At 44.5% G+C, this 27874-nt stretch overlaps 1 protein-coding gene across 1 annotated transcript in view; it reads right to left on the bottom strand.

The window, feature by feature from the left end:
- Positions 1 to 26377, bottom strand: part of LOC134630335 (neuronal acetylcholine receptor subunit alpha-7) — a 49802-nt gene extending 23425 nt beyond the window's left edge. The window contains exons 1-4 of the mRNA XM_063477536.1: positions 24648 to 26377; positions 18075 to 18214; positions 6677 to 6721; positions 366 to 475 (exon numbers count right to left, since the gene is read on the bottom strand). Of these exons, the coding sequence (XP_063333606.1) occupies positions 366 to 475; positions 6677 to 6721; positions 18075 to 18214; positions 24648 to 24705 (353 nt within the window). The 5' untranslated portion in view covers positions 24706 to 26377. The remainder of the gene's footprint in view (positions 1 to 365; positions 476 to 6676; positions 6722 to 18074; positions 18215 to 24647) is intronic.
- Positions 26378 to 27874: the final 1497 nt, after the last annotated feature.

Below are 27874 nucleotides of genomic sequence, written 5' to 3'. Positions count from 1 at the left end.
TAACTTTAGCATCTATAACAGGAGGGCTGACTCGGCTTTTTTACGCAATCACAACAAAGAAAGAAAACCTCAAACTGAGAGATGTCTTTGGCTTCCACCAGGAGACAAACTGATTTCTGGTTTATTGATTTCTTTCAGAAACTTTACAAATTGACCAGAAGACGAACGATCGTGACGCTCCATCTCCTTTCTGACATTTTTCATACTCGGGGCGGCTACACCAGGAAACTTTAGTCTGTACGTCCTGCTCTAAAGATCGGGTTAGAGGTTATCAGCTGTGCAGCTAACAAACTGGGATACATTTATTATCTCTTCCCAGCTCCATTACCGAGTGGTCCGGCTGCTATCCCGCAGCACAGAGGTACCTGTTGTACAGCAGGATGTCGGGCCTCCAGATCTGGCTGTCGGGGAACCTGACGTTGGTCACACCTGGATACTCGGACGTGTTCCACTGCAGGTAGAAATCTGTCCAGTACTGCAAACACGCACACAAAAACCCAGTGTTACCAATGGACCGACCCACCTCGTACCCACATGTGTTTGTGTGGAGTCGCAGACTTTATTTGGCGCTCTGTGCAGATGGAAATGATGCATTCAGTGAGTTACAAAGCAGGATCTCGACACTGTGATGGTCAGACTTCACATGAAGGTCGTCCACGTCAACAGCAGTTATTTTTAGCCCCCTTCAAAAATCAGCCAGTATTGTAGTTTTCCTGCCATATTACCATAAAAGGCTCCAGTATGATGATGCTAACATTAACACGTGTTGGTTTCCATGCTGAAGAACGGAGCAGCTTTGCAATAATATTATTTTAGGTCAACATTTCTGCTTAGAGCCGAACGGATCGTTCGTGTTTTTCAGATCAGCTGAGCTAACGTGTCCACTTTTAATCCTCCAGGTTTAGGACCTGTTTGTTTGGGTTTAAATATTATTTATGTTGTTGGCTAATGTTTCCTGTTTTTGGGTCTTTCTTAAAAAAACTTGTATGTAAACATTGTTTGATGACATGAACACGCCACCGATGCTTAAAGTATCCGAGAACAGATTTATTAAGTGACCGACACGTTTCAGTTTCTTTAAATAAAAAACAGGAAACAGAAAAAAAATCCACATGGACCAATCACACCTTCACAAATAAACCAGCTGACCAATTAACATTTAATGAGGTGGTGATGGTTAATTGGTTGAGCCACAGCCCAAATAGATTCTGGACTGAACCACTGCAGATTAAAAGGGGGAGAAAATAAATAAATCAATAAAATAAAAGCATGTCTTAACATAATACATACTCAAAATTACACAGAAAAATGCAAACAAGTTAAAATAAAAATAAATGTAAACACAGTTTTCTACAAATTCAGTGTATTTTTGTGAAACCTGCAGAGGGAAATAAAGATAAATGATGGGCCAACAGTAAAATCACACAGATGTGATTCTTCTGTGTGATCAGCAGCAGCTTGTGTTTGCCTGACCTCCAAATCTCAGCTGGTGAAATCCAGATTACACTGATGAATCTTATGTAACAGCCATTGTTAGCTCCGGGTGTTTGAGAGAGGATGGAGCGCCGCCAAGAATCGCCTCATTTGCATACTTGGCTCCCCGGCAGGCTCGGCCCTCGTTACGTCTCCGAGCTTCTCCGAGTTCTGTGGTCCGTGCTGACGGTTTGAGGCTGTGGTGACTGAAGGTCGCACACATCCCTCTTCATCTTGTTTACTTCCTGTCACTGAGTTGAAATGTTTTTCCCGGAGGACTCCACTGAGAGCTGAACTGTTGCAGAGACATTTCCCCTCAAAAAGGCTCTGACGTTTGTAAAAAATAAAAATGCAGGGCACATCTGATGTTTGACAAAAACGTGACGCTGTGCATATAATAACTTTTAAACTGAGCGAGACAAGAAACATAAAAGTGTCCATTACCATTAATGTCCTTTCATCATCGCGTCTATCAAAGAAATGTCATCACTTATTTTTTAAGCATCACGTCAGAGTAAACCAGCCTCACTGGTTGGACCACACACTGATGGCGTGTATGGATAAACGCCCACAGGCTCAGTTACTGCTGCATCACTGCAGATTTGTTCATCTAACAGGTCAATAAAAGTGTGTCACTAACATTTAGACTTCACCAAATACACATTTCCAACCGTGTCATGGTGTAAAACGGGCTCTCTTCTCACTCTGTAATTACTCAGCATTATCAGGGATCACAGCTGGATTATCTTCTTCCTCACATTCACACCAACAACAAACCTGCGGATCTCAGCTCTTTTATCCGGTGTTAAGTGATGCCGAGAGTTTGGATAATGGGGTTTGGTATTGTGTCACCCTGAGTGCTAAAAACAAGGCTAAGAATTCTTGTTCTTTGAATGTGGCCGTGCTCCCCTCCTTTTGCTTTTGTTATGACAGAAGTTTACATCATTACATCACAGCACAGAGCAAACAGCTCGTTTGCTCCCATCGGATCTGGTGTTAAAGTGATATTTAGTTTCACCAGTAGGTGGCAGCGGCAAAAAGTAACGCAGGCCAGTTATTGTAATGGAAGCCATCATAAACCCAGAGCTGCTGTTTTACTGTGTTTCAGGTGAGAGCAGTAGATACATTTATGTAAAGTTGATACTTATTTAGTTATAAGTAAATAATGTGACCAAATAATGCAGGAGGCTAGCTAAACGATGTTAGCCTCCTGCATTAGACTTTGTAACAATGCTCCATCAAAAATTAGAAACAATTAGAAACAATTAGCTGGTTTCAGTTAAAGTTATAAGAAATGTTTTGGTAAACCAGCCAGTACATCTTGTGCTGCGTATCGTTTACTGGTTTATTCTCCATCATTTACTCTGATTACACAGGATCCCTTACAAAGGCAACGCAGGCCAGCTATTGTAATGGAAGCCGTCAGTAACACAGAGCTGCTGCTTTGTTGTGAACACCTGAATGTGCACCTGGATGAACCGTCCCTCTGTGTGTAACAGTAGCACCGTGCTGCTCGACTGTAACTGTCAGCAAAGCTGGAGAAACTGGGTCAAAGCGTCACAGACGCACCGAGCGTGTAAAGCAGCAAAGCTTAAAGATGATTTTCAGCGTGTTTTTGAGACGTACGGAGCAAACAGAGAAGCCTAAATATTTTATTTTTTACTAATTAAATATTAAGATTAATCCAATTAATTTTCCAGGTTGAGATATTTGGTGATTTAGATCAGAGCGCTTTCATCCAAAGGCCTTTAGTTTTCATTTCACATATTAAATTCTTGCGACTGTTGAAATATTAAAAGAGTTGGGCTGACGTTTTACTTCTTAGCTTTCAGGAGGAATATGTTGACTCCATGAGGTTTGCTGAAATATGTAATAAAACACAACATTAACTCCTCGCTCCGTTAGCATTAGCATGGAAACCACTGAGACTAGAACATGTGAGAAACTTCAGAACATGCCGAGGAAGCCGGTTTGATTCTGAGAGTTCACATGTAATTTCAATGAGCAGGGAGGATGTTCAAAGCCTCCAAAGCTTCACAAGTCAGAGCCGGATAAGACCAACAGAAACCTGCACAGTACAAAGGGAGAGGCCGACTGATCCACGAGATAAGGTTCAGAAAGAAAGAGAGAAATGCACACAGATAAATCCAGCAGCTCAGAGACGAGGCCGGATATCACCGCTTTTATTCTGGAAGACTTCAGGGAGAATCTGGGACTCTGAAAGAGCCGCTGATTATTATAAGACCTCTCCAAACACTTTAATTATTTGTTTCAACACGACTAAACGTGTAAAAGCTGCTGAAGAGCTGAAGATGATTAGACATCCTGTCGTCACCACAGGCGGACGTAAGCAGTAAAATGGTGAGGTAAATACAATATTTTAGATATTTTATTTTAATGGTTTAATTTCGAGCTGCTGTTATTTTTATTTGATTATTTGCACTGACAACACCACAAGAAGAAGAAGAAGAATTTCATGTTAATTACACTCGCTGGCCACTTCATTAGGTACAGACGCTTATTAACACAAGTATCTAATCGGTCAATCACAGGGCAGCATGTGAATGCGCACTTATGATAACAACTTTTATCTTCCAGCAGTTTTACTTTTTTTGCCCTGAATATTGAATCAACTCTAAACATTTTTATCCTCATCAGTAATTTTGATGTAGTGGATTGAAGTCATGACTGTCATCCACGGAGTCTGGATTAAATACCTGCGTGTTACATTGTTGCATTCATCGTGGAAACGTGGCTGTGTGTGTTATTAATCCCAGAGGACGTTCAGACCCAAACGTAGGACAGAGGCGTGGAAGTCAACGCGATCATTAACGCTGATCACCCAGGAAATAACAAAATACCAGCGTCCCAGTTTCCAGCGACAGAGATGGCGACCAGTGGGGAAAACCGTGCGTGATCGAGTACCGCTCTCTCCGCTGTTGTTCGCCGGGTGCAGCTGTGTGGAGGGTCGCCATGGCTATTAGCCAGGCCAGCTTCCCAAGCGATGGTTCTAGCCAGAATCTGTCTGTTACCAGGGCGATGACACGAGGGAAGAGGTGATGGCAGCGAGCGAGAGACCCGATTGCGGAAGGCAAGGTGGAGGGACGAGACGGAGACGGGAGGCTTCTCCTTGTCCTCCTGGGACTAAGCTGGTTCCTGCTCTGGAAGAGGAATTCCTCTCCTGTTTTTAACCGCATGAGGAGCATTCGCCGTGGGTCGTAGGACAATCGTGGGACTGTGTGAGATTTTAGTGCATCGAGAACATTTTATTCATCATTATTTGGTTTGTTTCATTCCAGCTTTCCCCTTCGAGGAATAAACTCTTTCTGATTAGACCTGTAACATCTCTGTGCCCCGGGTTTGTGACTCGCTTGCTCCCTAAAGAACCAGCTTTACTGTCTACATTTGCACCTCTGACTTTGACCTTGAGGTTGAAGTCACTGATATTCAAACTCTGTGCTCTACAGCGTCTGCTGCTCTCGACACTCCAGCAGTCTTTCATGGCTGAGGGCTAAAAACTATAAAAAAAATACTGGAGCTGAAAATAAATCTCAAAACCAAAAACCCCAAAATTCAACTTTAACCTGAGGGCCAAAGACCATCACAGCTAATGTGTTTAGGTGGTAAATATCCTCACTGCTTATTTGCTTTGTTCATTAATAAAAAATCATTTTAAGTGGAGTAACAGTTAAAGTACAGCGTCTCCCCCGTGCTTTAATGAGATTTCTGCATTTTTCTGTGTTTACGCTCCTTTATGCTGCTGAGTCTGTGCGTCTGGGTACAAACAGCTTGTAAATGAGACGAATGCTCAACAAAATCATTGCAGAATAAACGTGAAAGCTCTTTCCGAGGCCCTGAAGGAAGAAATGTGATCCAGGAGGCAGTTTTTACTCTCACGGTGAGTCAAAGTTTCTCGCCTGCCAGGAGGAAACGAACAAAGGCTGCAGGAACACTCTGACATTAAAAAGCCTCCCAGCTCCCGCTGCAGAAATGTTTCTCCTCGCTTAAAGACATTCTTCCCCTTCACAATAAAACCCTGAACAATGACTCCAGCAGCAGCAGAGGAGGAGAAAGAGGAGCTGAAGCCAAATTAAATTAAGCCAAAACAGTCATTGGTCCTGGGAGAGCCTCTGGGGAGGAACCAACCTTTCCATCCGAGAGGAGCAGATTAGGCCGGATTAGTGCAGCGTACAAACACACATTCCACAGGCCCTGATATGAAACCTAATTAAATTTGGACAGCTGTGTGAAATGGGCTTAAGGAGCTCTCTTAATGGATTCCTGCGCTCTCCATTAGCTTTGACATTCACACCAGAGTCAGCCCTGCCCGAGGAAAACAAAGAAAACTGGCTTTCCTCCGAGCGAGACCGGCTCAAAGCGAACAGAGAAGATGTAAAGCGTCAAAGAGCAGGAGGTGGCGAGGCTCACGGAGCATTCGTGGAAACAGAGAGGCGGTGCTGGCGCTGCTTTTTGGAGTTTTTCTCCATCACAGCAAACTCACTGTATCTGGGTCAAGTGGCAGAGCTGGAGTTCATCCTCTGTGGAAGGATGGGGCGGTGTGGCTGCAGGCTTTTATTCATCGTCAGTGTTTACTCGCTTTATTTTGCCCACAGTCAGTTTGCTCGCCATCCCGACTGCCACCGATACTCCCGCCTGCGACGGCTGACGGAGACCCTGCTTTAACTCTCTGTAGGTGACGGCAGGGGGAGGCTGGGTGGAGGGCTATCTCATATCTTGAGCCGCTGATGAGATAACTAATCCTCTGGCAGTGAGTTATGGATCATTACACTAAACTCCCCCCAAAAAGGGACCTCCATTTCTAAATGCCAAAGCTGGCACAAACATACCCTCAAGATAAAGTTCGACATGTTGGGAAATACACAGATTCTCACTGAGGCGTAGAACGCGCTCAGCCTCGGCTGCAAATGTAAAAACATATAAAAAAGACAGAAAAGAGGAAAAAGACTCGAAACTACGTCCCCTGGAAACCGCTGATGTTTCCAGCGTACCTGACAGGTAAAGGCGGCTCACCTGAGCACCACAAGCATGAGCTAAGAACAACATTAATAGATGTAACATTCATGTGCATCTTTATACAGTCAGTGGGTTGAAGGTGTGAAAACTAATGTTTTACGGTTGGTGTAAGAACCGTCTGGACCCTTTTTTACAATCATCTTAATCTTTTACCAGAAGGAAAACTCACCAGCTGCAGCCAGATGTTGGTGGTCAGCACCTGGTTCTTCTCGTCCTGAAACAGAAAAAGAAGGAAGGCGATCAACGCCTCGGTTACAATGAATGGTCCATCTGAGAGGTCAAGAGTGCTTTTCTACAGGTACAGTTGCAGAAACCAAGATAGAGCGCACATCATGGTGTGAAGAGGACAAACCAAAAAAATGACTCTGAAGATGTTGAAGGAAATCTTATCTGCTCATGATGTCATTCATTTGGCTTTGGGGTGGTGACCCCCACCTCACACTGGGGCAGTTAAATGAGCGTGTGAAGTGGGGTGAAGGAGAATTAGCACCCCCAAGTCTGAGGTGGGTGAAGTGGACCCACCCTGGATCAGAGTTTAGGTGTCTCAGGGTCTTGTTCACAGGTGAGGCGAACTGACAGCAGGTTTGATGTGGCGTCAGGTGTGATATAAACGCTGCACCGCTCCGCTGTGCTGGTGAGAAGTTAATGAGAAGCTGTCGATTTACCAATCTATCCACCTTCCCACCCTCACCTGTGTCACGAGCTCTGAGTAGTGACAGAAAGAACAGTTTAATGGATGCAGGTGCTGGAAATAAGTTTCTTTGAAGCGACGCCTCTTCCTTAGACACAAGGTGATCCATCATTACGGAGCGACTCGGAGTAAAGCTGCTACTTTGTTGACGTGGTTCAGGTGTCTGACTAGGACGAGACGAACATCTGGGCCTCTCTGCCTGGAACAAGACCCCCCCTCCCCGACCTGGACCGAAATAAGAGTTGTGCTACTGGAACACCAAAAATGTGCCTTTGGTGATTAAAGTTAGGATTTAATTTTACAATAAAACCAATTCTGCACTTTGATCTGTTGCACTTTGAATACGTTCCTTTCCCCGACTCCTGTGAGAGAAGCTTCACAGCTCAGTTTCATCAGCAGAGATGCCCGACGGCAAACACGTTACAGACATTTGTCTGGATCCAAAGACACCCTCACAGTGTAGACTGCAACGTGGCCACTCGCTGAGACGTTATTCAGACGAGTCATAACAGGGTTTCTGCCCATCATGCTGATGTTCTTATGCACCAGCTGCAGCAATGCTGTCTTCTAACAGATAACAGTCACATGTTAGTCACATAAATGTGGATAAGCCGCAGGTTTACATGCCGGAGACGTTGGTGTGTGTCCTGCTGGTACTTTTATGTGTTGAGGACCGTCCCCCTTCTCCACACTGATGTGTTTTCACTCACTGGTTATTAGTAGATGCTAACAGCACTCTGAAGCAGGGGAAATGTTGGTGCTGGAATAACAGCGGTGGCCACAGAGCTGTTTCCTCAGTGCTCTGAACCAGAACACCTTCTGCATAAAGAAGTCATGCCGGCTGCAGAGAGGCATAACTAACAAGTTCACAACAACTTTGGAGACGCACATGAGGATCCTGCTGCTGGCGACTCAGAAACTGAGTAGGATCAATCTCTGCTTCAGTGGGGGGGTTATGACATTTTCACAAAAAATACGCAAAAAACAAACTCTGGGTTTGAGTGGCACGAGAGGCTCGGTGGTGAATCTACAGATGGAGTCACGTGCGCTTCATGAGCGAGGGTTGGCTGATTGTTCAGGGAAAATTTCCCAAACAGTTAGTAAACTTTGCTGTTCATGAAAACAGGAGGGACATGAAATGAACACTGAACACATGAACTCATATGTATTGGTGATTCCTACAGTCTCAGGTGAGTTCAGCTGCTCTGAGCTGCTGATGTTAGGAAGCAGGTGTTGATCGCTGATTATCTCTAACTCATAAGGACTTTGATGGATTGTGCGGTCATCTTGGCCAAAGATGCTTTTGGGTTAAAGGAGCTTCTGTTGTTTGCATATGACTGAACACTCCTCTGCAGTCACGGTTAAAAGACAGTCTATTCTCCAGCATTTCCTTCGTCCCTGTAAATTAATCTTAAACATGTGGAGCGCCGGCAGAGGGGAGGATGAATGCGAATAATGTCACTTTGATGAATGTCCAGCCTGTTAATACATTCTCAGGCAGCCGAGCGAACAGAAAGAATTAAAAGATGAGGATGTAAGCAAGTGGCCGGCACGTTGGAGGAGGGAGAGTCTACAGAGGAAAGAATATTAAAAGTTTAAGGACTGACCTCCAGTTACTAACGAGTATTATCTGTATGCTAAGCCGACTGCAGCCACATGAAAAACAGAGAGTATGCTTGAACAAATAATCCTCTTTGAAACAACGCCTACATTTAAAGCTCAGACAAGTTCTTTCTTCAGTGCACCAGGAAACCATATATTAAGCAGGAAATTCACCTGGAGAGCAGATTATTTGATATGAAAAGAAGCCAAAACTTCATCCCAGGATCTGCAGTGGTTACACAATCGCTGTCACTATCAGTGTTGTGGAGTAACGGAATACATGTACCGCCGTTACGTATTTAAAATACAAAATATGAGTAACTGTATTCCGTTACAGTTCCCGTTTAAAAAGGTGGTATTTAGAATACAGTTACTTTGTTGAAATAAATGGATTACACGGCGGTACTTTCCTGTTTCATATTGTGGCGGGTCAGGACTGTTTGGGTTTGTTTGACAGCTACGCTCTGTTGTTCCAGGCGGCAGCGTTACGGTTGTGTTAGGAATAAAAGAAATATTTTAATGTGTATCTGCTCATTATATTGTTTTATGCACTTTAATAATGAAGGTTAATAATCCCATCGCCCACAAACAAGTGCTCAGCCAGGCTGAAAAACAGGAAGTTTTAGTGCACAGGCATATTAATAGATATAGACACAAAAAAGAGGAACTTTCCATATAAGCAATGTTCAAGCCTGTGTGACGTGTAAAGTACCGAAATAACACCATATAAGTCACAGCTTATGATTCTGATGTTAGAGAGCTCTTGCAACTGGCGTTCGAGCTGTGCAGAGGTCTCTCTCTCTTCCGGAAGATGATTAAATAAAGAAATATAACTGTTTTAACACACTACGAGTCGGTTTTCTCTGTTTTGTCATGGGGAAAAAAGAATCGGGTTTAATAGTTGCCATGGTTACAGGGTGACGCTCTCTCTCTGCGTGTTTCCTGGGTGAGAGAGCGCCTTTTTGTTGTTGTTGTTGTGCTAAGCTAATAGGCAGAATGCTACAGGCATAGCTCTAAAGAATGTAGCCTGATGGGCAGTGTAGTCCGTGCTGCAGTGAGAATGGACTACCATACTCGTTATGTGTCTGTGAGCGAGGGAGGGAGAGAAAGGAAAAGTCCGAGCTGTCACCGAGCAGAAACGGGAGCTGGAATCATGTAAATATAATAATAACCACTGCAGCCAAGAAGAGTGCCTGACGAGCCCAGTTGTAAGTAAGCTATTAAGACTCAACTGTACACTGTGTTCGTGTTTTCCTCTGAAACAATAAGTTCAGTTGGAGCAGCCTTTCAACGCCTCTCTCTGTCTCTCGCTAGCAAAGTTGACCCAGACAACAAAGTAAAGCTAGTTTTCAGCTACGAGCCCGACACGAACCCGACGTATTAGCCAGAGGTCCCTTTACTACGGTTCGGAGCCGCGGACCTTCAGTAATAGTAATAAATCACAGCAATAGTACATTCATGTAGTTGTAAAAAGCATGATAATATATTAAGTAATCCAAAGTATTCAGAATACGTTACTCTCATTGAGTAACGTAACGGAATACGTTACAGAATACATTTTGGGGCATGTAATCTGTAATCTGTAGTGGAATACATTTTAAAAGTAACCTTCCCAACACTGGTCACTATGCTCCTGCTGAAAAGCCCGCAGCAATGATCCAAGAAAACTAGAAAACTTATGTAATTTATAGCTAAACTTAGAAGTTATCTGCCTTTAAACTATGAAATGATAATGTTTATAATTGGTTGATAACTGATTTCTAAGAAAACTGCTTTTTCAGTTATTGCTATGCTAGTTGTTTGGTTTGGATTAGGAAAAGCTCGTGTTTGGTTACAGTTACAGTTGTAAATGTAATCGCAGGTATGTGTCCGTAGAGTGCAGATTGCAGTCAAACGTATCCTGTTTTCTTACTCCAGCTGTATAATCCTTAAACTTCCATAAACTGCAAACCCACTCGTATGTCTTTTTAATAGGTTAATGATAAGTTTTTAAAAATCCATCAATCTGTGCTGATGTCACCTGGACCCACAACACCATCGCCCTGGTAACAAAGGTCCAGCAGCTGCTGCACTTCCTCCGTCTCCTGAGGAAGAGTAACCTGGACCAGGAGCTGCTGCTTCTACAGCTCCTCAGTGGAGAGCGTGCTCTCCTCCTGCCTGGAGTTTGTACTCAGGGGCCACGACTGAGAGCAGGAAGGCTGCACAGAGGGTCATTAACACCACCCAAAACACTGGCTGTGCCCCCCTGGAGGCTCCAGGTGGGGCACATAGGACACTCACACAGACTCTGTTCAGTCCTTTTCTCTTCTTTCAAGCACTTTGAAACTGTTCTCTAATGTGCACCTCTCTCTTATTGTCGTCTATATTTCTCCTGTTTTCCTGCTGTCTACTCTTTATATTTAATTCCAGCCCAGTTGGTGTGGTCACCCACCATTTCATTGTACCATACAATGAAAATGCAGGCCTATTCTATAAAAGAAAACCAGGTACTCTCATACAGTAAGGAGAAACGCCACAGTAGCAGCAGCCTGACGGAGAAACCAGGGTTGCCCTTTTCTCAGCCTCAATCTCACCTGTGACTCACAGACCAGACCGACCAGTCAGCCAGAAGGAAAACCCACCGGTGTGGATATAAAACTCGGGAGCAATGGGGCAAAACGGCAGCAGCTGTGAAATGGTGCTCAGCAGCTGATGAGATGATACGAGCTGATGAAGCCCAAAAATCACAGTGGAGGGGGGTGGGGAGGGGTGGGAGGATGAGAGACGATCATGAGCCGAAGACTTACATAGTATTATATATATTATATAGCTAAATGATAAACTTAACTGTCAGCTCATCAGAAAACAGTCAATCCTTTAATCCTGGACTGTAAAGGAAGTACTGAGACTGGCTGCTTTAGCTCCTCCCACTCCTCTGATAGGCTGCCCCTCACATATAAAATATTTAAACAGCAGGTAGGATGGCACTTTATCCCATCGCCCAGAACCAAGAGTTGAAAAGACTGAATGAAAACGAGTTTTTATAGAGATTACTGCTCTTACACGCTGTGTGTGAATGTTGATGTCAGGAAGATGGAGGCAGGTGGAGGTCCTGCTGGTATCCAACAGAAAGATTCAGCAGGGTACAGACGATAAACGAACAACCTGATATCCAAACCTGCAGCATCTTAAATCTGTAAAGAGGCTGCAGGAGATCAAAAGCTGCTCCTGTACTCAGCTGAATCTGATACTGTGTCGTTATCTCGTATTAATAAGTGGTGATGAACGAGCGCTGAGAAAGGATCCTAATGTTACGAATGAAACCGCGTTTCCCCAGAGGAAAGATGAAGTCTTTTAAAAATGGATGCAGACTGATCAGGCGAGCTCAGACAGGCTGAGACAGAGAAAAGTGTCTGATGAATGGTACCAGGAAGAAATAAATGATGTTAGGAGTGGATGAGGACTGGAGTCGAGGAGAAACCAGCAGATAAAGCAACAGATGAACACGGAGATACTTTAGTGGGTGATTAAAGGAAAATGGTGTTTGCCCCACATAGCAAAATTGGTATGGCCTGGATCCACCCCACACAATGTGCTTACACATGGCCCACATACCGCAAAGAATGACGGCCCTTTGGTGGCCCAGATCTGGTTTACCAGAGGTGGCCCACACATGGGTCAGCTGCAGACACACTGCTGGCCCTGTGTTGGCCCAGAACAGTTTCAGCTCTGGCCCCAGATGTCAGCTTGATATGTACCTTAATCAAGCCATGTAATAACAACATGCGCCAGGACATAATAGTGCAAAAGTAACATGACGAAACTCTGTTCAGACACTGATTCTTATACAGCACTTTTCTTCTCTCCCGGTAGGGCTGTGCGATATGACCAAAATCTCATATCCCGATATAAGACATCTATCGTCCGATAACGATATAAATCACAAAAATGTAACATTTTCTGTAAATTCTGTGAACCTCGGGCAGCTCGACTTGCGTGAAGTGTTTCCAGCTGGGCGTCGTGTACCTGGAGTCGAGTGTTTTAACTGATGCATGAAACGATACATTTTTAGACATAAGTTGTAACGGCCGCTGTTTTCTTTGTGAGTATTTATTACACAGCGTGCTGCGGGGAAAAGCCTGTTCTAACGTTTGAGTCTAAGGTTTATTTTTTAGCACCTGACGCCTCTTTTTTTGCTTCTCATCCGTAAATACTCTGCATCCTCTTTCACGTGATTCAGTTTATTTTGAAAAGTCTCAACAGGATCTTGAGCTTTATTGTGAAAGGTTCATGTGGAAAATAAACAAGCGGACATGCGGTGGTTTTACGGTCGTTGTTGCTAACGACAACGCATAAAAACAAGCGCTTGTCCGTCTGTAGTGTGGTTATATTAAATATAAGAGAAAGAGAAAACTTTAACAAATTAATATAGCCACTACAGTGACCATCAAAATGATGAAAAAAATATTGCCGTAAACAGTTTATTTTGCGACACCACGAAATAAACGATAACGTAAAATTAAACGATAGACGTTTTTATATCGTCATCCGATATATATCGTTATATCGAACAGCCCTATCTCCCGGGTAGGGCTGCTCGATTATGGCATACGGATAATCACGATTATTTTCACTGAAATTGAGATCTTGATTATTTGACGATATTTATTTAACAATAACAATGTATTGAATAATGGCTTTAAAGATGTCAAAAAATAATATAAAATAGTGTGCAAATACTGATAACAGTGCAAATGTCTGCAATATAAAAAATAAATGAAAAATGTAAACATCTTGTCACGACCTGCGGGATTGGCAAGGCGCTGATCAGCATCTCTCCACTCCTAGCCCCCCTTCTCTTCTCTTTTTCCTCTCCCTCTCCCCTGTTTTGCCGGGGCGGAACTCATGGCGGGTTCACGCCCTCGGTCCCCGCCTTCCCGGATTGTGCACACCTGGGCCTCATCAGACCAGCTGGTATATTAGAAGGAGGAGATCAGCTGTTCAACGCTGGATTGTTGTGAAGGCTCTTGTCAGTACACACCTAGCTCAAGTTTCCCGTGCCTCTGTCTCAGAGACTTAACGTGTTCCTTTGTTCCTAGATCCCCCGGACCCGTCCCGTGTTTCCTCGTGTGGAGTGTGGAAGGAGTGACTGGTCGCTAGCGGAGAGGAGAGAGGCTGTACTGAGCGCGTGTGTGATTTCCCCATTTTCCCTGGAGCCCTGGACCCCTGCCCCTCACGTCTTGTATATAGCACTAACCCTGCACTGTCTGTACATACACCTGGTGAAGATCTGTAATAAACAATCTCTGTTTGAACGCTACCCAGGAGTCCTGCGAGTGGATCCTCTAAGCAACCCGTGACACATCTATGTTTAGTGAACTTCAAAATACTGCATAATACTGGTTGTTCACTGTGTTAATTGAGCAGTGGTCTTTGGCGAGGAAAACGTTACCGCGTTTGTTATCTCCTTGTGTCTCTGGGAGCTGGTGGGATATTTAGTCGCGTTGTACAGGGTAGCGTGAATGGAGGTCTGTGAGGATGAAGCAGGTGTTGTCAAGAGTTTTTTCTCTATGTTCCTTCATTGTTTGATCGTATGTCACTTTGTGAGCGGTCTTCAAATGATTGAATAAATTTGTAGTGTTGCTCTGTGGTGCAGCTACGACACCGTAGCAAAGTTTCCACACTATGTCTACTTGATCCACGTCTGACTCCGCGAACCCAAAATGTTTCCACACCACTGAAGTCGTTTTACCTCTCTTTTCAACCAACGGCATTCTTTCTTCAGCAGCCATTATCCTCTCCTCACCAAATAACTTCTGCTTAGCTTTCTGAGCTTCCCTCGGGTCCTCTTAATTGTTGTGACGCGTGTTCGAAACGCAGAGAGGTGCGCTCGATTTGCCACACGGAGCAGCACGAGAGGAGGAGCTAATAATCGGCTAAGTCATTTTTAATGATCGTTGAAAGCCCAGATCGTAATCACGATTAAAATTCGATTAATTGAGCAGCCCTACTCCCGGGTTACTCAAAGTGCTCCATACAACATTCACACACTTTCTCTAAGCCGAGTGCTTCCTAACTACATTCATACACAGTCTCGCTCTTGACATGCAGACTGGAGGAGCCAGGGATAAAACCACTAACCTTCTGATCAGTAGGTGACCTGCTCTACCTCCTGAGCTACAGCCACCCAGTGGTAAACATGAGTAAACCGTCACTAGGTTTTAGATAAAGTGTACACTCACAAACCTGTCAAACCTGCATTTGAAACGTTGGCTACCATAGCAGTATAGTATTGCAACATGGCATTTGGATCTTCTAACTAAAATAGGAAAATAGGAACATAAATAGTGCCATCATTGCCAGACCTGGCCCATATCTGGTTGACATACTCCCTGCCATGACACCAGTCAGTCAGAAGTGCCAGCTTGATGCCAGATCTGGGCCAGACCAGCTTGCTATGAGCCTGGGCCACATAAACCAAACCACAATCAGGCCAGATGCAGCATACGATCACATAAACAGTGCCATCTATGCCAGGCCTGGCCCATATCTAAGTGACATACCACTTACCATGCCAGAAGTCAGCCAGCAGTGCCGGCTTGATGCCAGATCTGGGCCAGACCAGCTTGCTATGTGGGTATGTGAATGTTGAGCTGTCTACGTGATGAGACTGCTGGGTCCATATTTCGGTTACATCCTGGTGCTATGGGGAGATCAAGAACCCAAAAACAAGTTCAAACTTAGGATTTTGGACGTTTTCCTGTTAAACTTGAGTCAAACCCTCAAGCCTGGAACTTCCTATCAAACACGTCGCCGAGGGAAACGCCACCTTTCACCTTTGGGGTGGAAAAGCAGTTGCTCCGCATCCCGTGCCGGGATGGTTGCTGCCGGCGATGCAGCGGAGCGCAGACAGAAGTGATGCTGGAAAATCCTCCTAACGAAACCAAAGCAGATATTTGAAACGACAGATTCGCTTCAGATGAAGCTGCAGAAGTGAGAAATCATGACATCAGGTAATTAAACGCTCGGCTTCCTGCCAACTTCACGCTGAGTCATTTATATTGATTAAGAACCTCATCAAGCCCACGCAAAAATACGTTTCCCTCGCCGTGTGCTGTGGAACGCCTTCGTCACCCCTTTAGCTAATTAGCACGTTCCTGCTAACGGCGAGCTGTTTGTGAACTCTTGTTACTTCTGAATGTTTACGTGCTGTTAGACTCAGATTTAAAGAGTATTTCCTCCATTTGTTCCTTATTCAGATCCACATTACCTGTTACCATGGCAACAGCTATTCTTCCTGAAGTAAAGAAAATAAAAAACATTAAAGAAGCAATACATCAAAATGAAAACAAGTAGCTCCTTCAACGACAACAACAATCATTAAAGATCATAAAAAACAAAAATATTACGACTGGTTCGATTCCTGAAACGAGCCGGCCGCTTTCTCCCTCCTCACCCGACCTCCCCCCCACTCTGTCCGATCCTCTGCTGGCGCTCCCTGCTCCAAAACGCCACACTGACAGGAAGTGAATTTAAAGTTCATGTAAATGCCAACATTGTGTAAAAATAAGCTATACTTTGTCACGGTGAGAGATTTAGGTCCGATTCAGGTTTCATGAGTAACTTGTTTCTCCGTGGGACTGTGGCGCCCCCATAAATTCAGACAGAGGGAATCAATGAGATTTAAGGAAGGAGGCAGGAGCGATGACAGACACTGTGGGGGGCGCTCTCCACAATCACTCAATCCAAAACCCTCACACATGCAGAACAGCACCGAGGCCACGCCTGGGTCCATATGAAGGTGAAGCTGCTGCACGTGGAGCACGATCGCATCTCCTCTGTGTGCACAAACATACACACACACACAGACACGAGTGCAGACCCATGAAACACATATGAAGCTGCACACAGAAGACACACACTCACCGCACATCGCAGACAAAAGGCAGTTTTAGAAAGAGTGTGTGTGTGTGTGTGTTAGCTGCCCTGCACTGTGGTTGAATAAAGTTCTGCAGCCAGGACTCTGACATGTCTAATAATTGATGTGTGTGTGTGTATGCTTGTTGTCACATGCCATGATAGATGAAAGATGAAAGTTGCCTCCTGCTGTGGGCTGCTAGCAGGGTGCAGAGCGAGTGTTTGTTAAACTGGCTGTAAGATGTGCGTGAGGTAGAAACGAATGAGCTGAGCTCGTTTAGTTCCTCACAGCATCTGTTTGTTTGTGTTTATGTCTCAGCCTCACGGTCGGGCCGCGCAGCAGGAAAGTTCATCCCTGAAGTCGGGCTGATTGGAGCAAACGTCCACTCTGAACCCGCAGAAACAGTCGGGGACTGGGAGCTTTTAAAGTTTGTTTGTGTGAAAAGCAGAAAAGCAGTAATCTGAGGTGCGTCTCATCTCAGATGCAGCTCCACCAAAATTATTGTGGCTGTGGACAACAAGGTTCAGCCAGTCTGCCACTGAGTGGAGTCAAGTTGGCAGTTATATGCAATCTGTTTGTGATAATACGCAATTAACTGTAATAAATCTGCAAAAATTGGATTTTTCTTCTCAGCAAAAGCAGAAATTCACTTTAAATTCCTCCACAGTGACGTAGCTGCTGCAGGACGGTCAGCTGGTAACAAGCTGCTGCAAAGAGTGTTGCAGTGGAGCTGCTCGTCTGTGCAGACTGCAGCGTGTCGGCGACCCGTCTGAGTTTATTCATTCAGCTCTACACAGCAAAACATTCAGTGCAAACACAGATGTTATCTGGATATTTCTGCTCCTGCTTTCCCTCCTTCCCTCCCTCATATCCTGGTTAAAGTGTTCATAATAGCATTAGAAGATCACAATACCAGATCTTTACTGCATGGTTATCATATGATATGTCATATGTTGCCCTTAGTCACAATCATCCTTTATTTATTTGATTTATTTAACTTTATGAATTCACACTGGTTCCCAGTAAGACCTGCAGTCATAGTTACAGTGAGGAGGCACCTGTGAGTCACAGCGCAGCGCAAAGTTTATCTAACGCAGCTCAGATGCTACAATACAAACAGGAAGCTGTGATTACACTGATGTTTACATATCAGTTAATGTTATTATTGGTACAACATGTGCACCGGTACGTGCACCAGTACACGCACCAGTAGCTCACACTCTTCTAAAGATCCCCTTTAAGCATTTCTTTCTTGCCCCTGTATGAAGTCATCTGGTCTCTGATCTCACACACAGATGCCGTAATAATAGGGATATATATATAGGGATTATTAACAGTAATAATGTGTCCTGTTCATACTGAAGCAACAGTTCTTACCACGTCCATGATCTGCAGCAGGCTGAAGCTGAAGTGGACGGTCAGGCTGTGGGAGTCATTGCTGACCGGCCGCTCTAACGGGTTGTAGTTCTTCATCAGCTCCTTGTAGAGACGCCGCTGGTACACGCCCTGCAGAGAGCCTGGAGGGAAACAGGAACGACTGTCGTCAGCACGCATGACCGCTCCAACAGTTTAACTGAAGTGGAGCCGGTTAAACCACTGACACTAACACAGGCTTTCTCTCCCAGTTTAGCAGCTGAAAACCACTGAAGTATTCTGTGGAGCTGCCCAGACTCTCCTCCATCCACATCCTGCCAGTCCAGAGTTTCCTCCTGGACTCAAACCCTCTTAGAGGTCGCTTTGACTACATCGCTCACTCTGTTCCAGGTTTTTGTATAATATAAAAATGAGTTTGATGATCTGAGACATGAAAGTCTGACAAATATGTAAGAAATGTGAGAAATCAGGAAAAAGGCAGAGAACTTTCCCAGCACTACATTTGTTCCACATTTCTGTTCATTATCTGTTTTGTACGACTGAAGTGCTGTGACGCTGGGAGTGTTGGCAGGTCGTTAGCGGTGCCTCTTGATTGGCCGATGCGACTGAGCGGCTGCTTGAAGTGTGCAGAGCTCTGAATCTGCCGTCGGGTGAGATCTGTGACCCACGTCTGGTCTGACAAACATCGATTTCACCACATTTCTCTTCCTTTTGTCACCTTTCATCTGAGGCAGCCCAGAGTCGCTCAGAGACCGGGGGTCTTGAAGGCTTCGAGGAGACGGATTACATCAGCCTTGGTGGAGATGAAAGCTCATCCGGATGACTGACAGGTGCTCGTGAGACCTTGGCCGAGCGTGGGGGGGCGGGGCTGACTGTCAGGAAATGAGCTCCAGATAACAGAAATATTTTCTATTCCTTTGTCTGCGTTTCGTGCTTTGACTGCTCAACTAAAAAACCCCAAACGCTGGTAGAAGTCAACAAATGAAGGGATCTGAATTTCTGAATGAACGTAAGTGAAAATGAAATGATTTTATTTACTGTCAACATGAAGAACTGCAGAGCTGTGACTGTTACAGTGATGCTGCAGCTTCTGCAGTCAAATGCAGTGTTTTACTTTTATCTGGACTTCTGATCCTCGGGTGTATTATAAGTTTTAGTCTGTAGTCCAGTCTGTTACTTCAGTCCTGCATTTGAAGCTGTTTCTGTGTGTCAGTCTGCAGGTTTCTATTAATAGAACTGTTGTTTCTATTTCCCCCGTGCTCTCACGACTGCTTTATCTTCTAATATTTTCTATAGACTCTTCATGGTTTATATTCTCATCTTGTTATTTGAGTCTTTTGTTCTTGGTTTTATTCCTTGGCATATGACACAGTCTGACCCAATTTTATTGATTTTATTGTTTTGATCTAATGTGCTGATTTTATTGTTTTAAATGTAATTCTCATCATCATTTTTTATACTATTTTATTATTGTCTTTGCTATTTGTGCTAATTTTATTTATTTTAATGTCATTTTAATAATCATTTTTTATATATATATATATATATATATATATATATATATATATATATATAATTATTATATATATTATTATTATTATTATTATTTTTTTTTTTTGGTAATATTATTATTTTTCTTATTTTTTAACATGTTCAATGTATCACTCTGGCATGTCAAGTGTACAGCACTTTGTGTTCAGCTGGGGGCTGATCCGAAAGTGCTATATAAATAAATTGCTTGCTTGCTTGCTTGCTTGCTTGGTTGTAGTTACTGTGACTAACGCTGTGTTTTTCTCTGTGATGTCTCCTGTGTCACGTTAATCTTGTTTATCCTCATTCAGTTGTGTCTTACTTCCTGTTTTACTTTGATAGCGGCTGTTATCAATGCCTCACGTGAAGTTAAACGTTCCCTCTGTCTCCTTATGTTGTCTCCACCTGTTTCCACCTGACCCGTCGAGGCACGGACCCTGCAGCTGTGCTGTGGTATCTGCACCAACATGTTAGCAGCAGAAGCTTTGAGTCCTGTAAGCTGTGAGGTGGAGCCTCCATGGATCGGACCGTTTGTCCAGCACGTGATTCTGGGGAATCTGGAGGCCAAGTCAACACCTCAAACTGGTTGTTGTGCTCCTCAAACCATTCTGGAAACATTCCTGCTTTCAGTGCATTATCCTGCTGAAAGAGACCACAGCCATCAGGGAGCACTGTTTCCATCACCCGAAGCATCACGCTGCTGCTTCCTCTGGCTCACCTTCTTCCCATAATGCGTCCTATTGTCGAGTGTTCCCCAGAAAAGCGACGCACACGCGTCCATCCAGCCTTGGTGATGTAAAAAACGTGATTCGGACCAGGCCACCTTCTTCCATTGTTCTGTGCTTTAGTTCTGATGGTCAGCACGCCCACCCTGACTGGTCTGCAGCCCCATATGCAATAAACTGGTGCTGTGTGCATCCTGACACCTTTCCATCAGAACCACCTGACATCGACAGTTTGAGCTACAGCAGCTCGTCTGTTGGACTCGTGCAGACTGGAGACATCTGACAAATCTGCAGTTTTCTACATGTTCTGACCCAAACTGTCAAACTGGCTCACACTGACCCATTTCTCCTGCTTCTCCCATCATTTTACAGGTTCTTGTTCCCTGACATGTCCCACCCACTAACAGGTGCCAGGATGCAGATCAGTGTCATTCACTCCACCTGTCAGCGTGTTAAGGCTGATCGGTGTATCGCTCTCTGATTTTGCATTCCCAGCCTCGCTCTTTGTGTCTTGAGCTTTTGTACGTTCTCCTCATTACCTGCATTAAATGCTCACTTTGAGCTCGATTCCTGCTGCCTGAGTCAGCGACACAGCTAACTCTGACACTCATAAACACATGAAACACAAATATGGACTCTAACCGGTCACTGATCCCAGAGCTGTGTAGGAGAGCTGATGTGAGTGAAGCTGATATGTAAATGTGTCAGACTGCTCCAATAAAAGCCTTTCATGCTGTTCCAGCTGCGGCAGCCCAACCCTGCACGCTGCATGTACCAAACCAGTTCTTTTCCTTTGTTTTTTGGCATATTTCTCCTGTTCCAGGTGTGCATGTTCATATCAAACATGACCAAAGCTTCAGATGATGAGCTCAGTGTCTATACAGTGAGCCAAAAGCTGCAGACTGCTGTAAAAACTCTATTTATCACCGTTTTTTCACCCTTTTATCTGAAGTATGTTCTGATTGGGGATTTCCTTAAGTGCTCTGATGTAAGGGAGGCGTCCTCCATCAGTCTGCTCGGGGTACTGGAGGGTGGGGCACGTGTTGAGAGACGGGTGGTTTTCAGAAATCTGCATATCACAGCTGACCTGCAGCATGTGTAAATGCAGAATGCGTGAAGAGTCGGTGCATTCAGGAAGCTAATGCTGCTGCGCCACATGCATTCATTAAAGACAAAGGAAGGAATCTGAGTCTCAGCCAGCTGTGAACAACAAACAGAGATTCTTCAAAATCCCAGATTATGATATAGGAAGCGAGTCTGTGGAGGAGATGGAAGGAGTACTGAGCAGCTCATGAATAGAAAATGAGAGTGAGAGGAGGACGGGCGGAGGAGTAATAAAGATGAAGAGAGGGCAGCTATGACGAGTGGGACGGCGGTTGGTCCTGGTGACATACATGTGGAGGTGTGGAGATGTCCGGGAGAGGGGGCGGTGGACTTTAACCAGACTGTTAACGATGATTTTGGAGAGTTGGAGGATGATGAGGAAAGCAGGTGCACTGATACTGATGGCATGATTACGTGTGTGGTAGGAGAGACAGATGGGTTGAAGGTGGGGGTACATCAGGGATCTGCTCTGAGCTCCTTCCTGTTTGCAGTGCTGACAGATGAGGTCGAGAAACAGGAGCAGGTGGAGGAGAGCCTGGAGAGGTGGAGGTATGCTGGGGAGAGAAGAGGAATGAAAGCCCGTAAAAGGAAAACGGGCCATGCGTGAATGAGAGGTGGAGAGGTGCAACACAGAGATAGTGTCGCTGCAGGAGTTTAATACCTGGAGTCAACCATCCAGATAGAGATGAAGAAGCGAGCGCAGGCAGGGTGGAGCGGGTGGAGATGAGTGTTGGGGCTGATTTGTAACAGAAGGAGAGCAGCAGGAGAGAAAGGGGAGGTTTCAGGATGGTGGTGAGAGCTGCTGTGATGAGTGGAGATCAGATTTAAAGGGAGAAGCAGAAGCTGCTCAGTGACTCCACGTGTTGTAAAATAAACACTGTAAAAACACCACCCCACCCTGAGTGTGCGCTGGTGTGTTGGTATCTGAGTCAAACCGGAGCTCGGTGTGTCCACACTTCTGCGGAGACGTGAAGCTTCTGGGCTCTTTGTGTGTTTCGTACTGATCTCAGAAATGTGACTGCCTGCACGATAATCCTCGAACCTTCAAACGTCATTAAGAGAAGGTGGGAGACACGGTTCAACAGTGAGGCGCTGCAAGGACGCCCCACAGACTGTCACTAATCAAAGGGGAACAAAAGATGTTTTATTAGCTTTAAAAAATGTTTATTCTTCTTAGGAAATGACCAAGAAAAAAAAACATGATTTAATTGGCTGAGTTATTTGAACAGCTGTGAAAGGTCAACATTTCCTTTGGGGAAATAAAATTTCAAAAGATTTAAAGCGGCAGCTGCTGAAGAAGACGTCTTTAAACCTTAAACTGAACCTCAGAGCTGATTTCACAGCGTAAATACCAGAATCAGCACAGAGACGTAAAGTAGTTCAAAACGTCTTTTTCTAAGAAGACATTTATGACCCCGATTTTATGCAAACGAGCGCCTCCAGCAGCGAATAATCTGAACCTGCAGCAGGCCGATCAGACTGAAGACGTCCACAGACGGTGTGAACAAACGATGTTCATAATAAAGATCTGTAATAATATGCAGGCTAATAGAGACTGCTGTAAACCTGAAAGAGTTGATACAAAACAATCCAGATATGAACTGGTGACTTTTTTAATCTCTTCTACCAGATTACATTAAAAATAATCCCACAGAAAAAATAAGTTGACAGATAAGTGAACACTCTGCTACCACAGTGACCCGGCAGCTCGTTTCACTCAGATTTAATCTGACATGAATTATGAAAACCTGATAACGGCCCCATTTAATCTCCACTGGACCAGTAAAACTTCTGCCTAATAACCCAGTAAAAAAACAAAAACACCCTTACTCTGAGTGGATAAAAGTTTAACTGCATATTTAATCCTTGCGTTGTCTGATAAGAAAAAAGATTGCAGCAACACTCGAGACGGGGACAGGGTTTAACAACAGGCGAGCCGTTTATTAGGCTGGGAGAAGGTACAAACAAAGACAGGTGCTAAAGCTAAACTGAACTAGAACGAAACTGGGAGAAAATAAATACTAAACTCACGGGACAAAGAACATGAAAAAGACCTGAACACAGGAAACCAGGAAACACGTACGCTGGGAAACAAACACAACAGAAGACCCGACAACGACTGACAGAAAACTCACACACTAAATCCACAGAGAGGAGACGAGGGGAGTGGAAACACAGCTGGCTCAAATGAGGGGGAGGCGAAACTAAACACACCGAACATGAAATGAGACTATCAAAATAAAACAGGAAACACTGAGACGTAGACTGACACACAGGCCTGACACAGGAGACAAGAGAGAGGGACATGATGGGGAAACACAACCGACAGGAAGGGGAGACAGGAAGACAGCAAGGAAATGGAAACATTACTCAACAATAAAGACAATTCAATACTCAAAAAATAGAAAACCCAAATATTACAACACAGAAAACATCGTCGACTCAAAAGGTCGGGTCATGACACCCATCAGTTCTTTAAGGTTTTACTGTAAGAAATACAGAATAAATAGAAACTCGCAGAAAATCTACTGTTTCTTATTGTGTGAACAAAACCCAAGAAAACTCTGCTGCACTGTACTGTGACACGTGGCTGAGCGTGGATGGTGTCAGTAAGAAGAACATAAATCTGATGAAGATACACGTCCAACTTTACACCCTTCTCCTTTGAAATGTTCCCAAAGCCTCGCCGTGGCCCAGACTGGACCCTTTGACGGCCTGGTTCTGGCCCGCGGGTTGCATGTTTGACACACCCGTGGCAATGTTAATGCACAGGTGCAAAATTCTTCTTCTTCCTTTTTCCTCCCTTACACCTGGACTGCACGAGGATCACCTCACACTGATTCTCCCTCAGCAAACAGCAGGACGCCGCACGCACAGAATCAAACTTCTTATTTAATCTGCAGATTAAAGTTCTGTTTTTGATTCACTCCAAAGAGATAAAATGTGACAGAAGCAAAATCTGATCACAGGATCTGTTGTTAAACATTTATTCTAATCAAATCAACTTCTTACTCACAGTCAGACTTTTATCAGTTTTAACCTGCGGCTGTAAAAGAAAAATCTCACGTTCTGTTTGAAAAACGCATCTTTGAAATGTCTGCATGTGCATCAAAATGCAGTTTAAAGCTGGAGAGCTGGTTTTAGTCCACAGGTTACAATTCTTTATCCAAATAAGTGTCCTCACAGCCATAGATGACCTGCGTGTGTGTGTGCCTACCGTGGATGAGGCTGCACAGCGTCAGGATGAGCGGGGTGAAGACGCGAGCGTCCATCATCAGCAGAGAGTCTCAGAGAAGCTGAGCGGAGTTCCTCCTGAACCGACGGCAAACACGGAGAGAGCGAGAATCAATAGAGGGTTCGCTCTGAGAGGAGACGGGGTTGCTCCTCCCCCCAAAAAGCATCCAAAGGAGTAGATTCAGCAGCCGGAGACACCGAGGAGAGAGAGAGAGGTCTGTGAGTGTGTCAGTTTTAACAGTCATAAAACTGAGCTTTACAGAACAACACACCTTCATCCACTGCTGGATGTTTAAGAGTTTGTAGTGGGTTTTTTTTCTTTTTGTTATCTGGGATCTGTATGATGTCATCGATTGGAGATACAGTTGTGGCCAGAAGTTTCCATCCCCTCATCTCAGGCTGGGGTAATGTTGGGCTTTTAATCATGTCTTTGCACTGTTGTTTTCTCAGGGTGGATGCAGGCTCAGATAAATCGTTCATATTTGTAGAAATGTCTCTGAGCAGGCTGCACCTCGAGCACAGTGTTGTTGGCAGCTATGAACATGAACTCAGGCTGATATCTGACTGCTCCTCTTGGCAAAAGTGGTGGACTTCATGTGAATTGCTTGGTTTCCTGGGATGGACCACATTCAAAGACATTCTGAAGCTGCGTCGTCCACACCAAAACCAGTTCTGATGTGTGTTTGGACTTTTGCTAATCCACACAAAAGCATCACACGGCTTCATCTACACTCACTCAAATCTTTTAATTACGATTAATTTGTTGGATTGACCGGCACTCCGAACAAAGTCCAACCAACTCAGTGAAGGAGAAGTGCAGATTTACACAACTACAGGTTATCCTGATGTCACGTCCCTTTGCCGAGGTCTGGAAGAAGTCCAGCCCTGTCACTGTGAAATGAGAGGAAAATAGTTATGATGTTCAGGAACCAACCAGGATCAAGCTCGCCATGAACTGGGAGTGGACATTACACTCAGTGATGGAACAATGAGGGACGATGGCTACCTCCGAGTCGTTCTCCTCAAATCAGCACATAATAAATAACATTCAGTGTTGTGGCTGAACGGTGCAGCAACACCTCCCAGCCGTGATCTGGACTCTTCATCGCTCAGCTTTCACACCTCACTGAAACCAACTCTCAGGGTCTGACAGCCTGAGGTCACCTGCAGAGTCCATTCACACGTCTGACTGCAGCGCCATCACAGACGTGAAAACTGAGAGACGTGCTTAAAGAGACGCCTGGAGGAACAAAGTCACAGCCAAGTTCAAATATGTTGCAGAAAAGAACACGCTTTCCTTTATTTCCTGTCATAGATCTCCTGTTCCTGTGGACGATGTTCAGCTTAAATATCGTGAAAGTTTCAAATAAGTGCATCAGTGTAAGTACAAGTAATCAAAGTGAGAACCAAAGCTGCAGACGCTCACTTTCTCACAGTTTTTCTCTTTTGGATCTGTATGATGTCATAAAGAGCCTGGTCCTTTCAGGTACTCGACAGCGTCACCAAACTGGTGTTCAAATCTTGACCTAAAAGGGGAGGAGCTAAAATGATGGATGTGATTCAAACAGCCCGCGGTGGCTGACGACCGTGCTGTAAATAAAGATTATTATTGCGGCTGTGTGCAGGGAACTTGGGATCTTGTTGCCTTGGAAATGGTTCCCTCAAAGACTCGTCTGCAACCACTCACAGTCAGCTGCAGCTCTGGCAATAACACACCCGTCTGCTTTCAGCTTTATAGGAAATCTGTTTGTGATAATACAGTAATTATCTGTGATGAATAAGCAAAAAATCTCAAATCTGTTGTTGTCCTTATAGACGGAAATTCACATTAACTGCTCAGACCTAGATTAGAAATCAGATTTTAAATAGGAAAATCACCAGAAACCAGTTGCCAACCAGTTCAGCCTCTGTTGCAAAGACAGGTTCTGCACACATCTGTGCAGACTGACTCCCACAAAGGTGACATCCACAGGTTGGGGGTGTTGCATGCTGAACTTCTGAACAACCGTCTCCGCCAGTAAAATAAATTCAATGCAATGATTTTTACTTCTCATCTAGTCTAACTGAACCGTAACCTTTGACAGCTGGAGGATGTTAAGATCTTCCATGAGGACTGATGGTGGTGCAGGTGCATCAACTACATCCTGCCAGCTTCTCACATGTAAGCACAAGGTGTCCTTTGTCTGCACTGCATGGCATTAAAGATTACACTCATCACACGTGGACACGTGTGAAGGACCTCATCGTGCTCAAACATATTTAAACCCCGAGTTTTACAGTCAGCATCTAGTGGCTGTTAGCGGTACTGCACTGAGAGACGCCGTCCTCGGACACATGACGGAGGCCAAAGCCTCGTCACTGTTTCGTGTTTGTTTCCTTCTCCGTCTACATGCCTACGAGTTATTCCCTGTGATGACATCATCGTGTCCAGATGTTTTTCCTGGTGCGTCTGATGAGCGACAAACTCAGACTGCAGCTCTGACATGAAGGCTGTGACTGCAGACAACAGAAATACTGTGTGATTGTGCGACATGTACTGATGGCAGCATTGAAAACGAGCTCTGATGTTCAGTTTCATACTTTTGCCTTTTATTAAAAGTCATTTTAAATTCCAGCATGTCAACATTTTATTTACTGTCATGGAAACTCTGAATAAAGAGTCGAGTCCCCAGCGTGAAGGCGTTTCTCCGCTCAGCTGAGCGTGATACAAACTCCTGATTAATTTCCTAATGAGGGCTGAATAATTAGCTCGTTTTCTTAATGACTCTCTCCATTAAAGACAGCGGCTGGCACAGAGAGAAGAGCGACGTCTGCCAAACTAAAGCCAAACTGTGGCCAGGATGATTATTCTGAGTCTGTTTGAGTTTAGTCACTGCAGCTTCAGCCGAGGGCGTTGCCCTGACAGATCCATCGCTGCTGTCACACAACAACGAGGAGCTTTACACATGGAGACAAAGACTTGGAGTTCCTCAGGGCTCTGTGATGGGACTGATACTTTTTATTATACATGTTTCCCCCCAATACTATAATTCATTATTATCAGGATGTCATTCATTGGCTTCCTGTTAAATCCAGAATTCAAAATCCTGCTCCTCACATACAAGGTCTTAAATAATCAGGCCCCATCTTATCTTAATGACCTTGTAGTACCATATCACCCTATTAGAGCACTTCGCTCTCACACTGCAGGCTTACTTGTTGTTCCTAGAG

The sequence above is a fragment of the Pelmatolapia mariae genome, linkage group LG7 (assembly GCF_036321145.2).
Source record: "Pelmatolapia mariae isolate MD_Pm_ZW linkage group LG7, Pm_UMD_F_2, whole genome shotgun sequence".
Lineage (NCBI taxonomy): Eukaryota > Metazoa > Chordata > Actinopteri > Cichliformes > Cichlidae > Pelmatolapia > Pelmatolapia mariae.
This window is presented reverse-complemented; position numbering and strand designations above follow the sequence as displayed.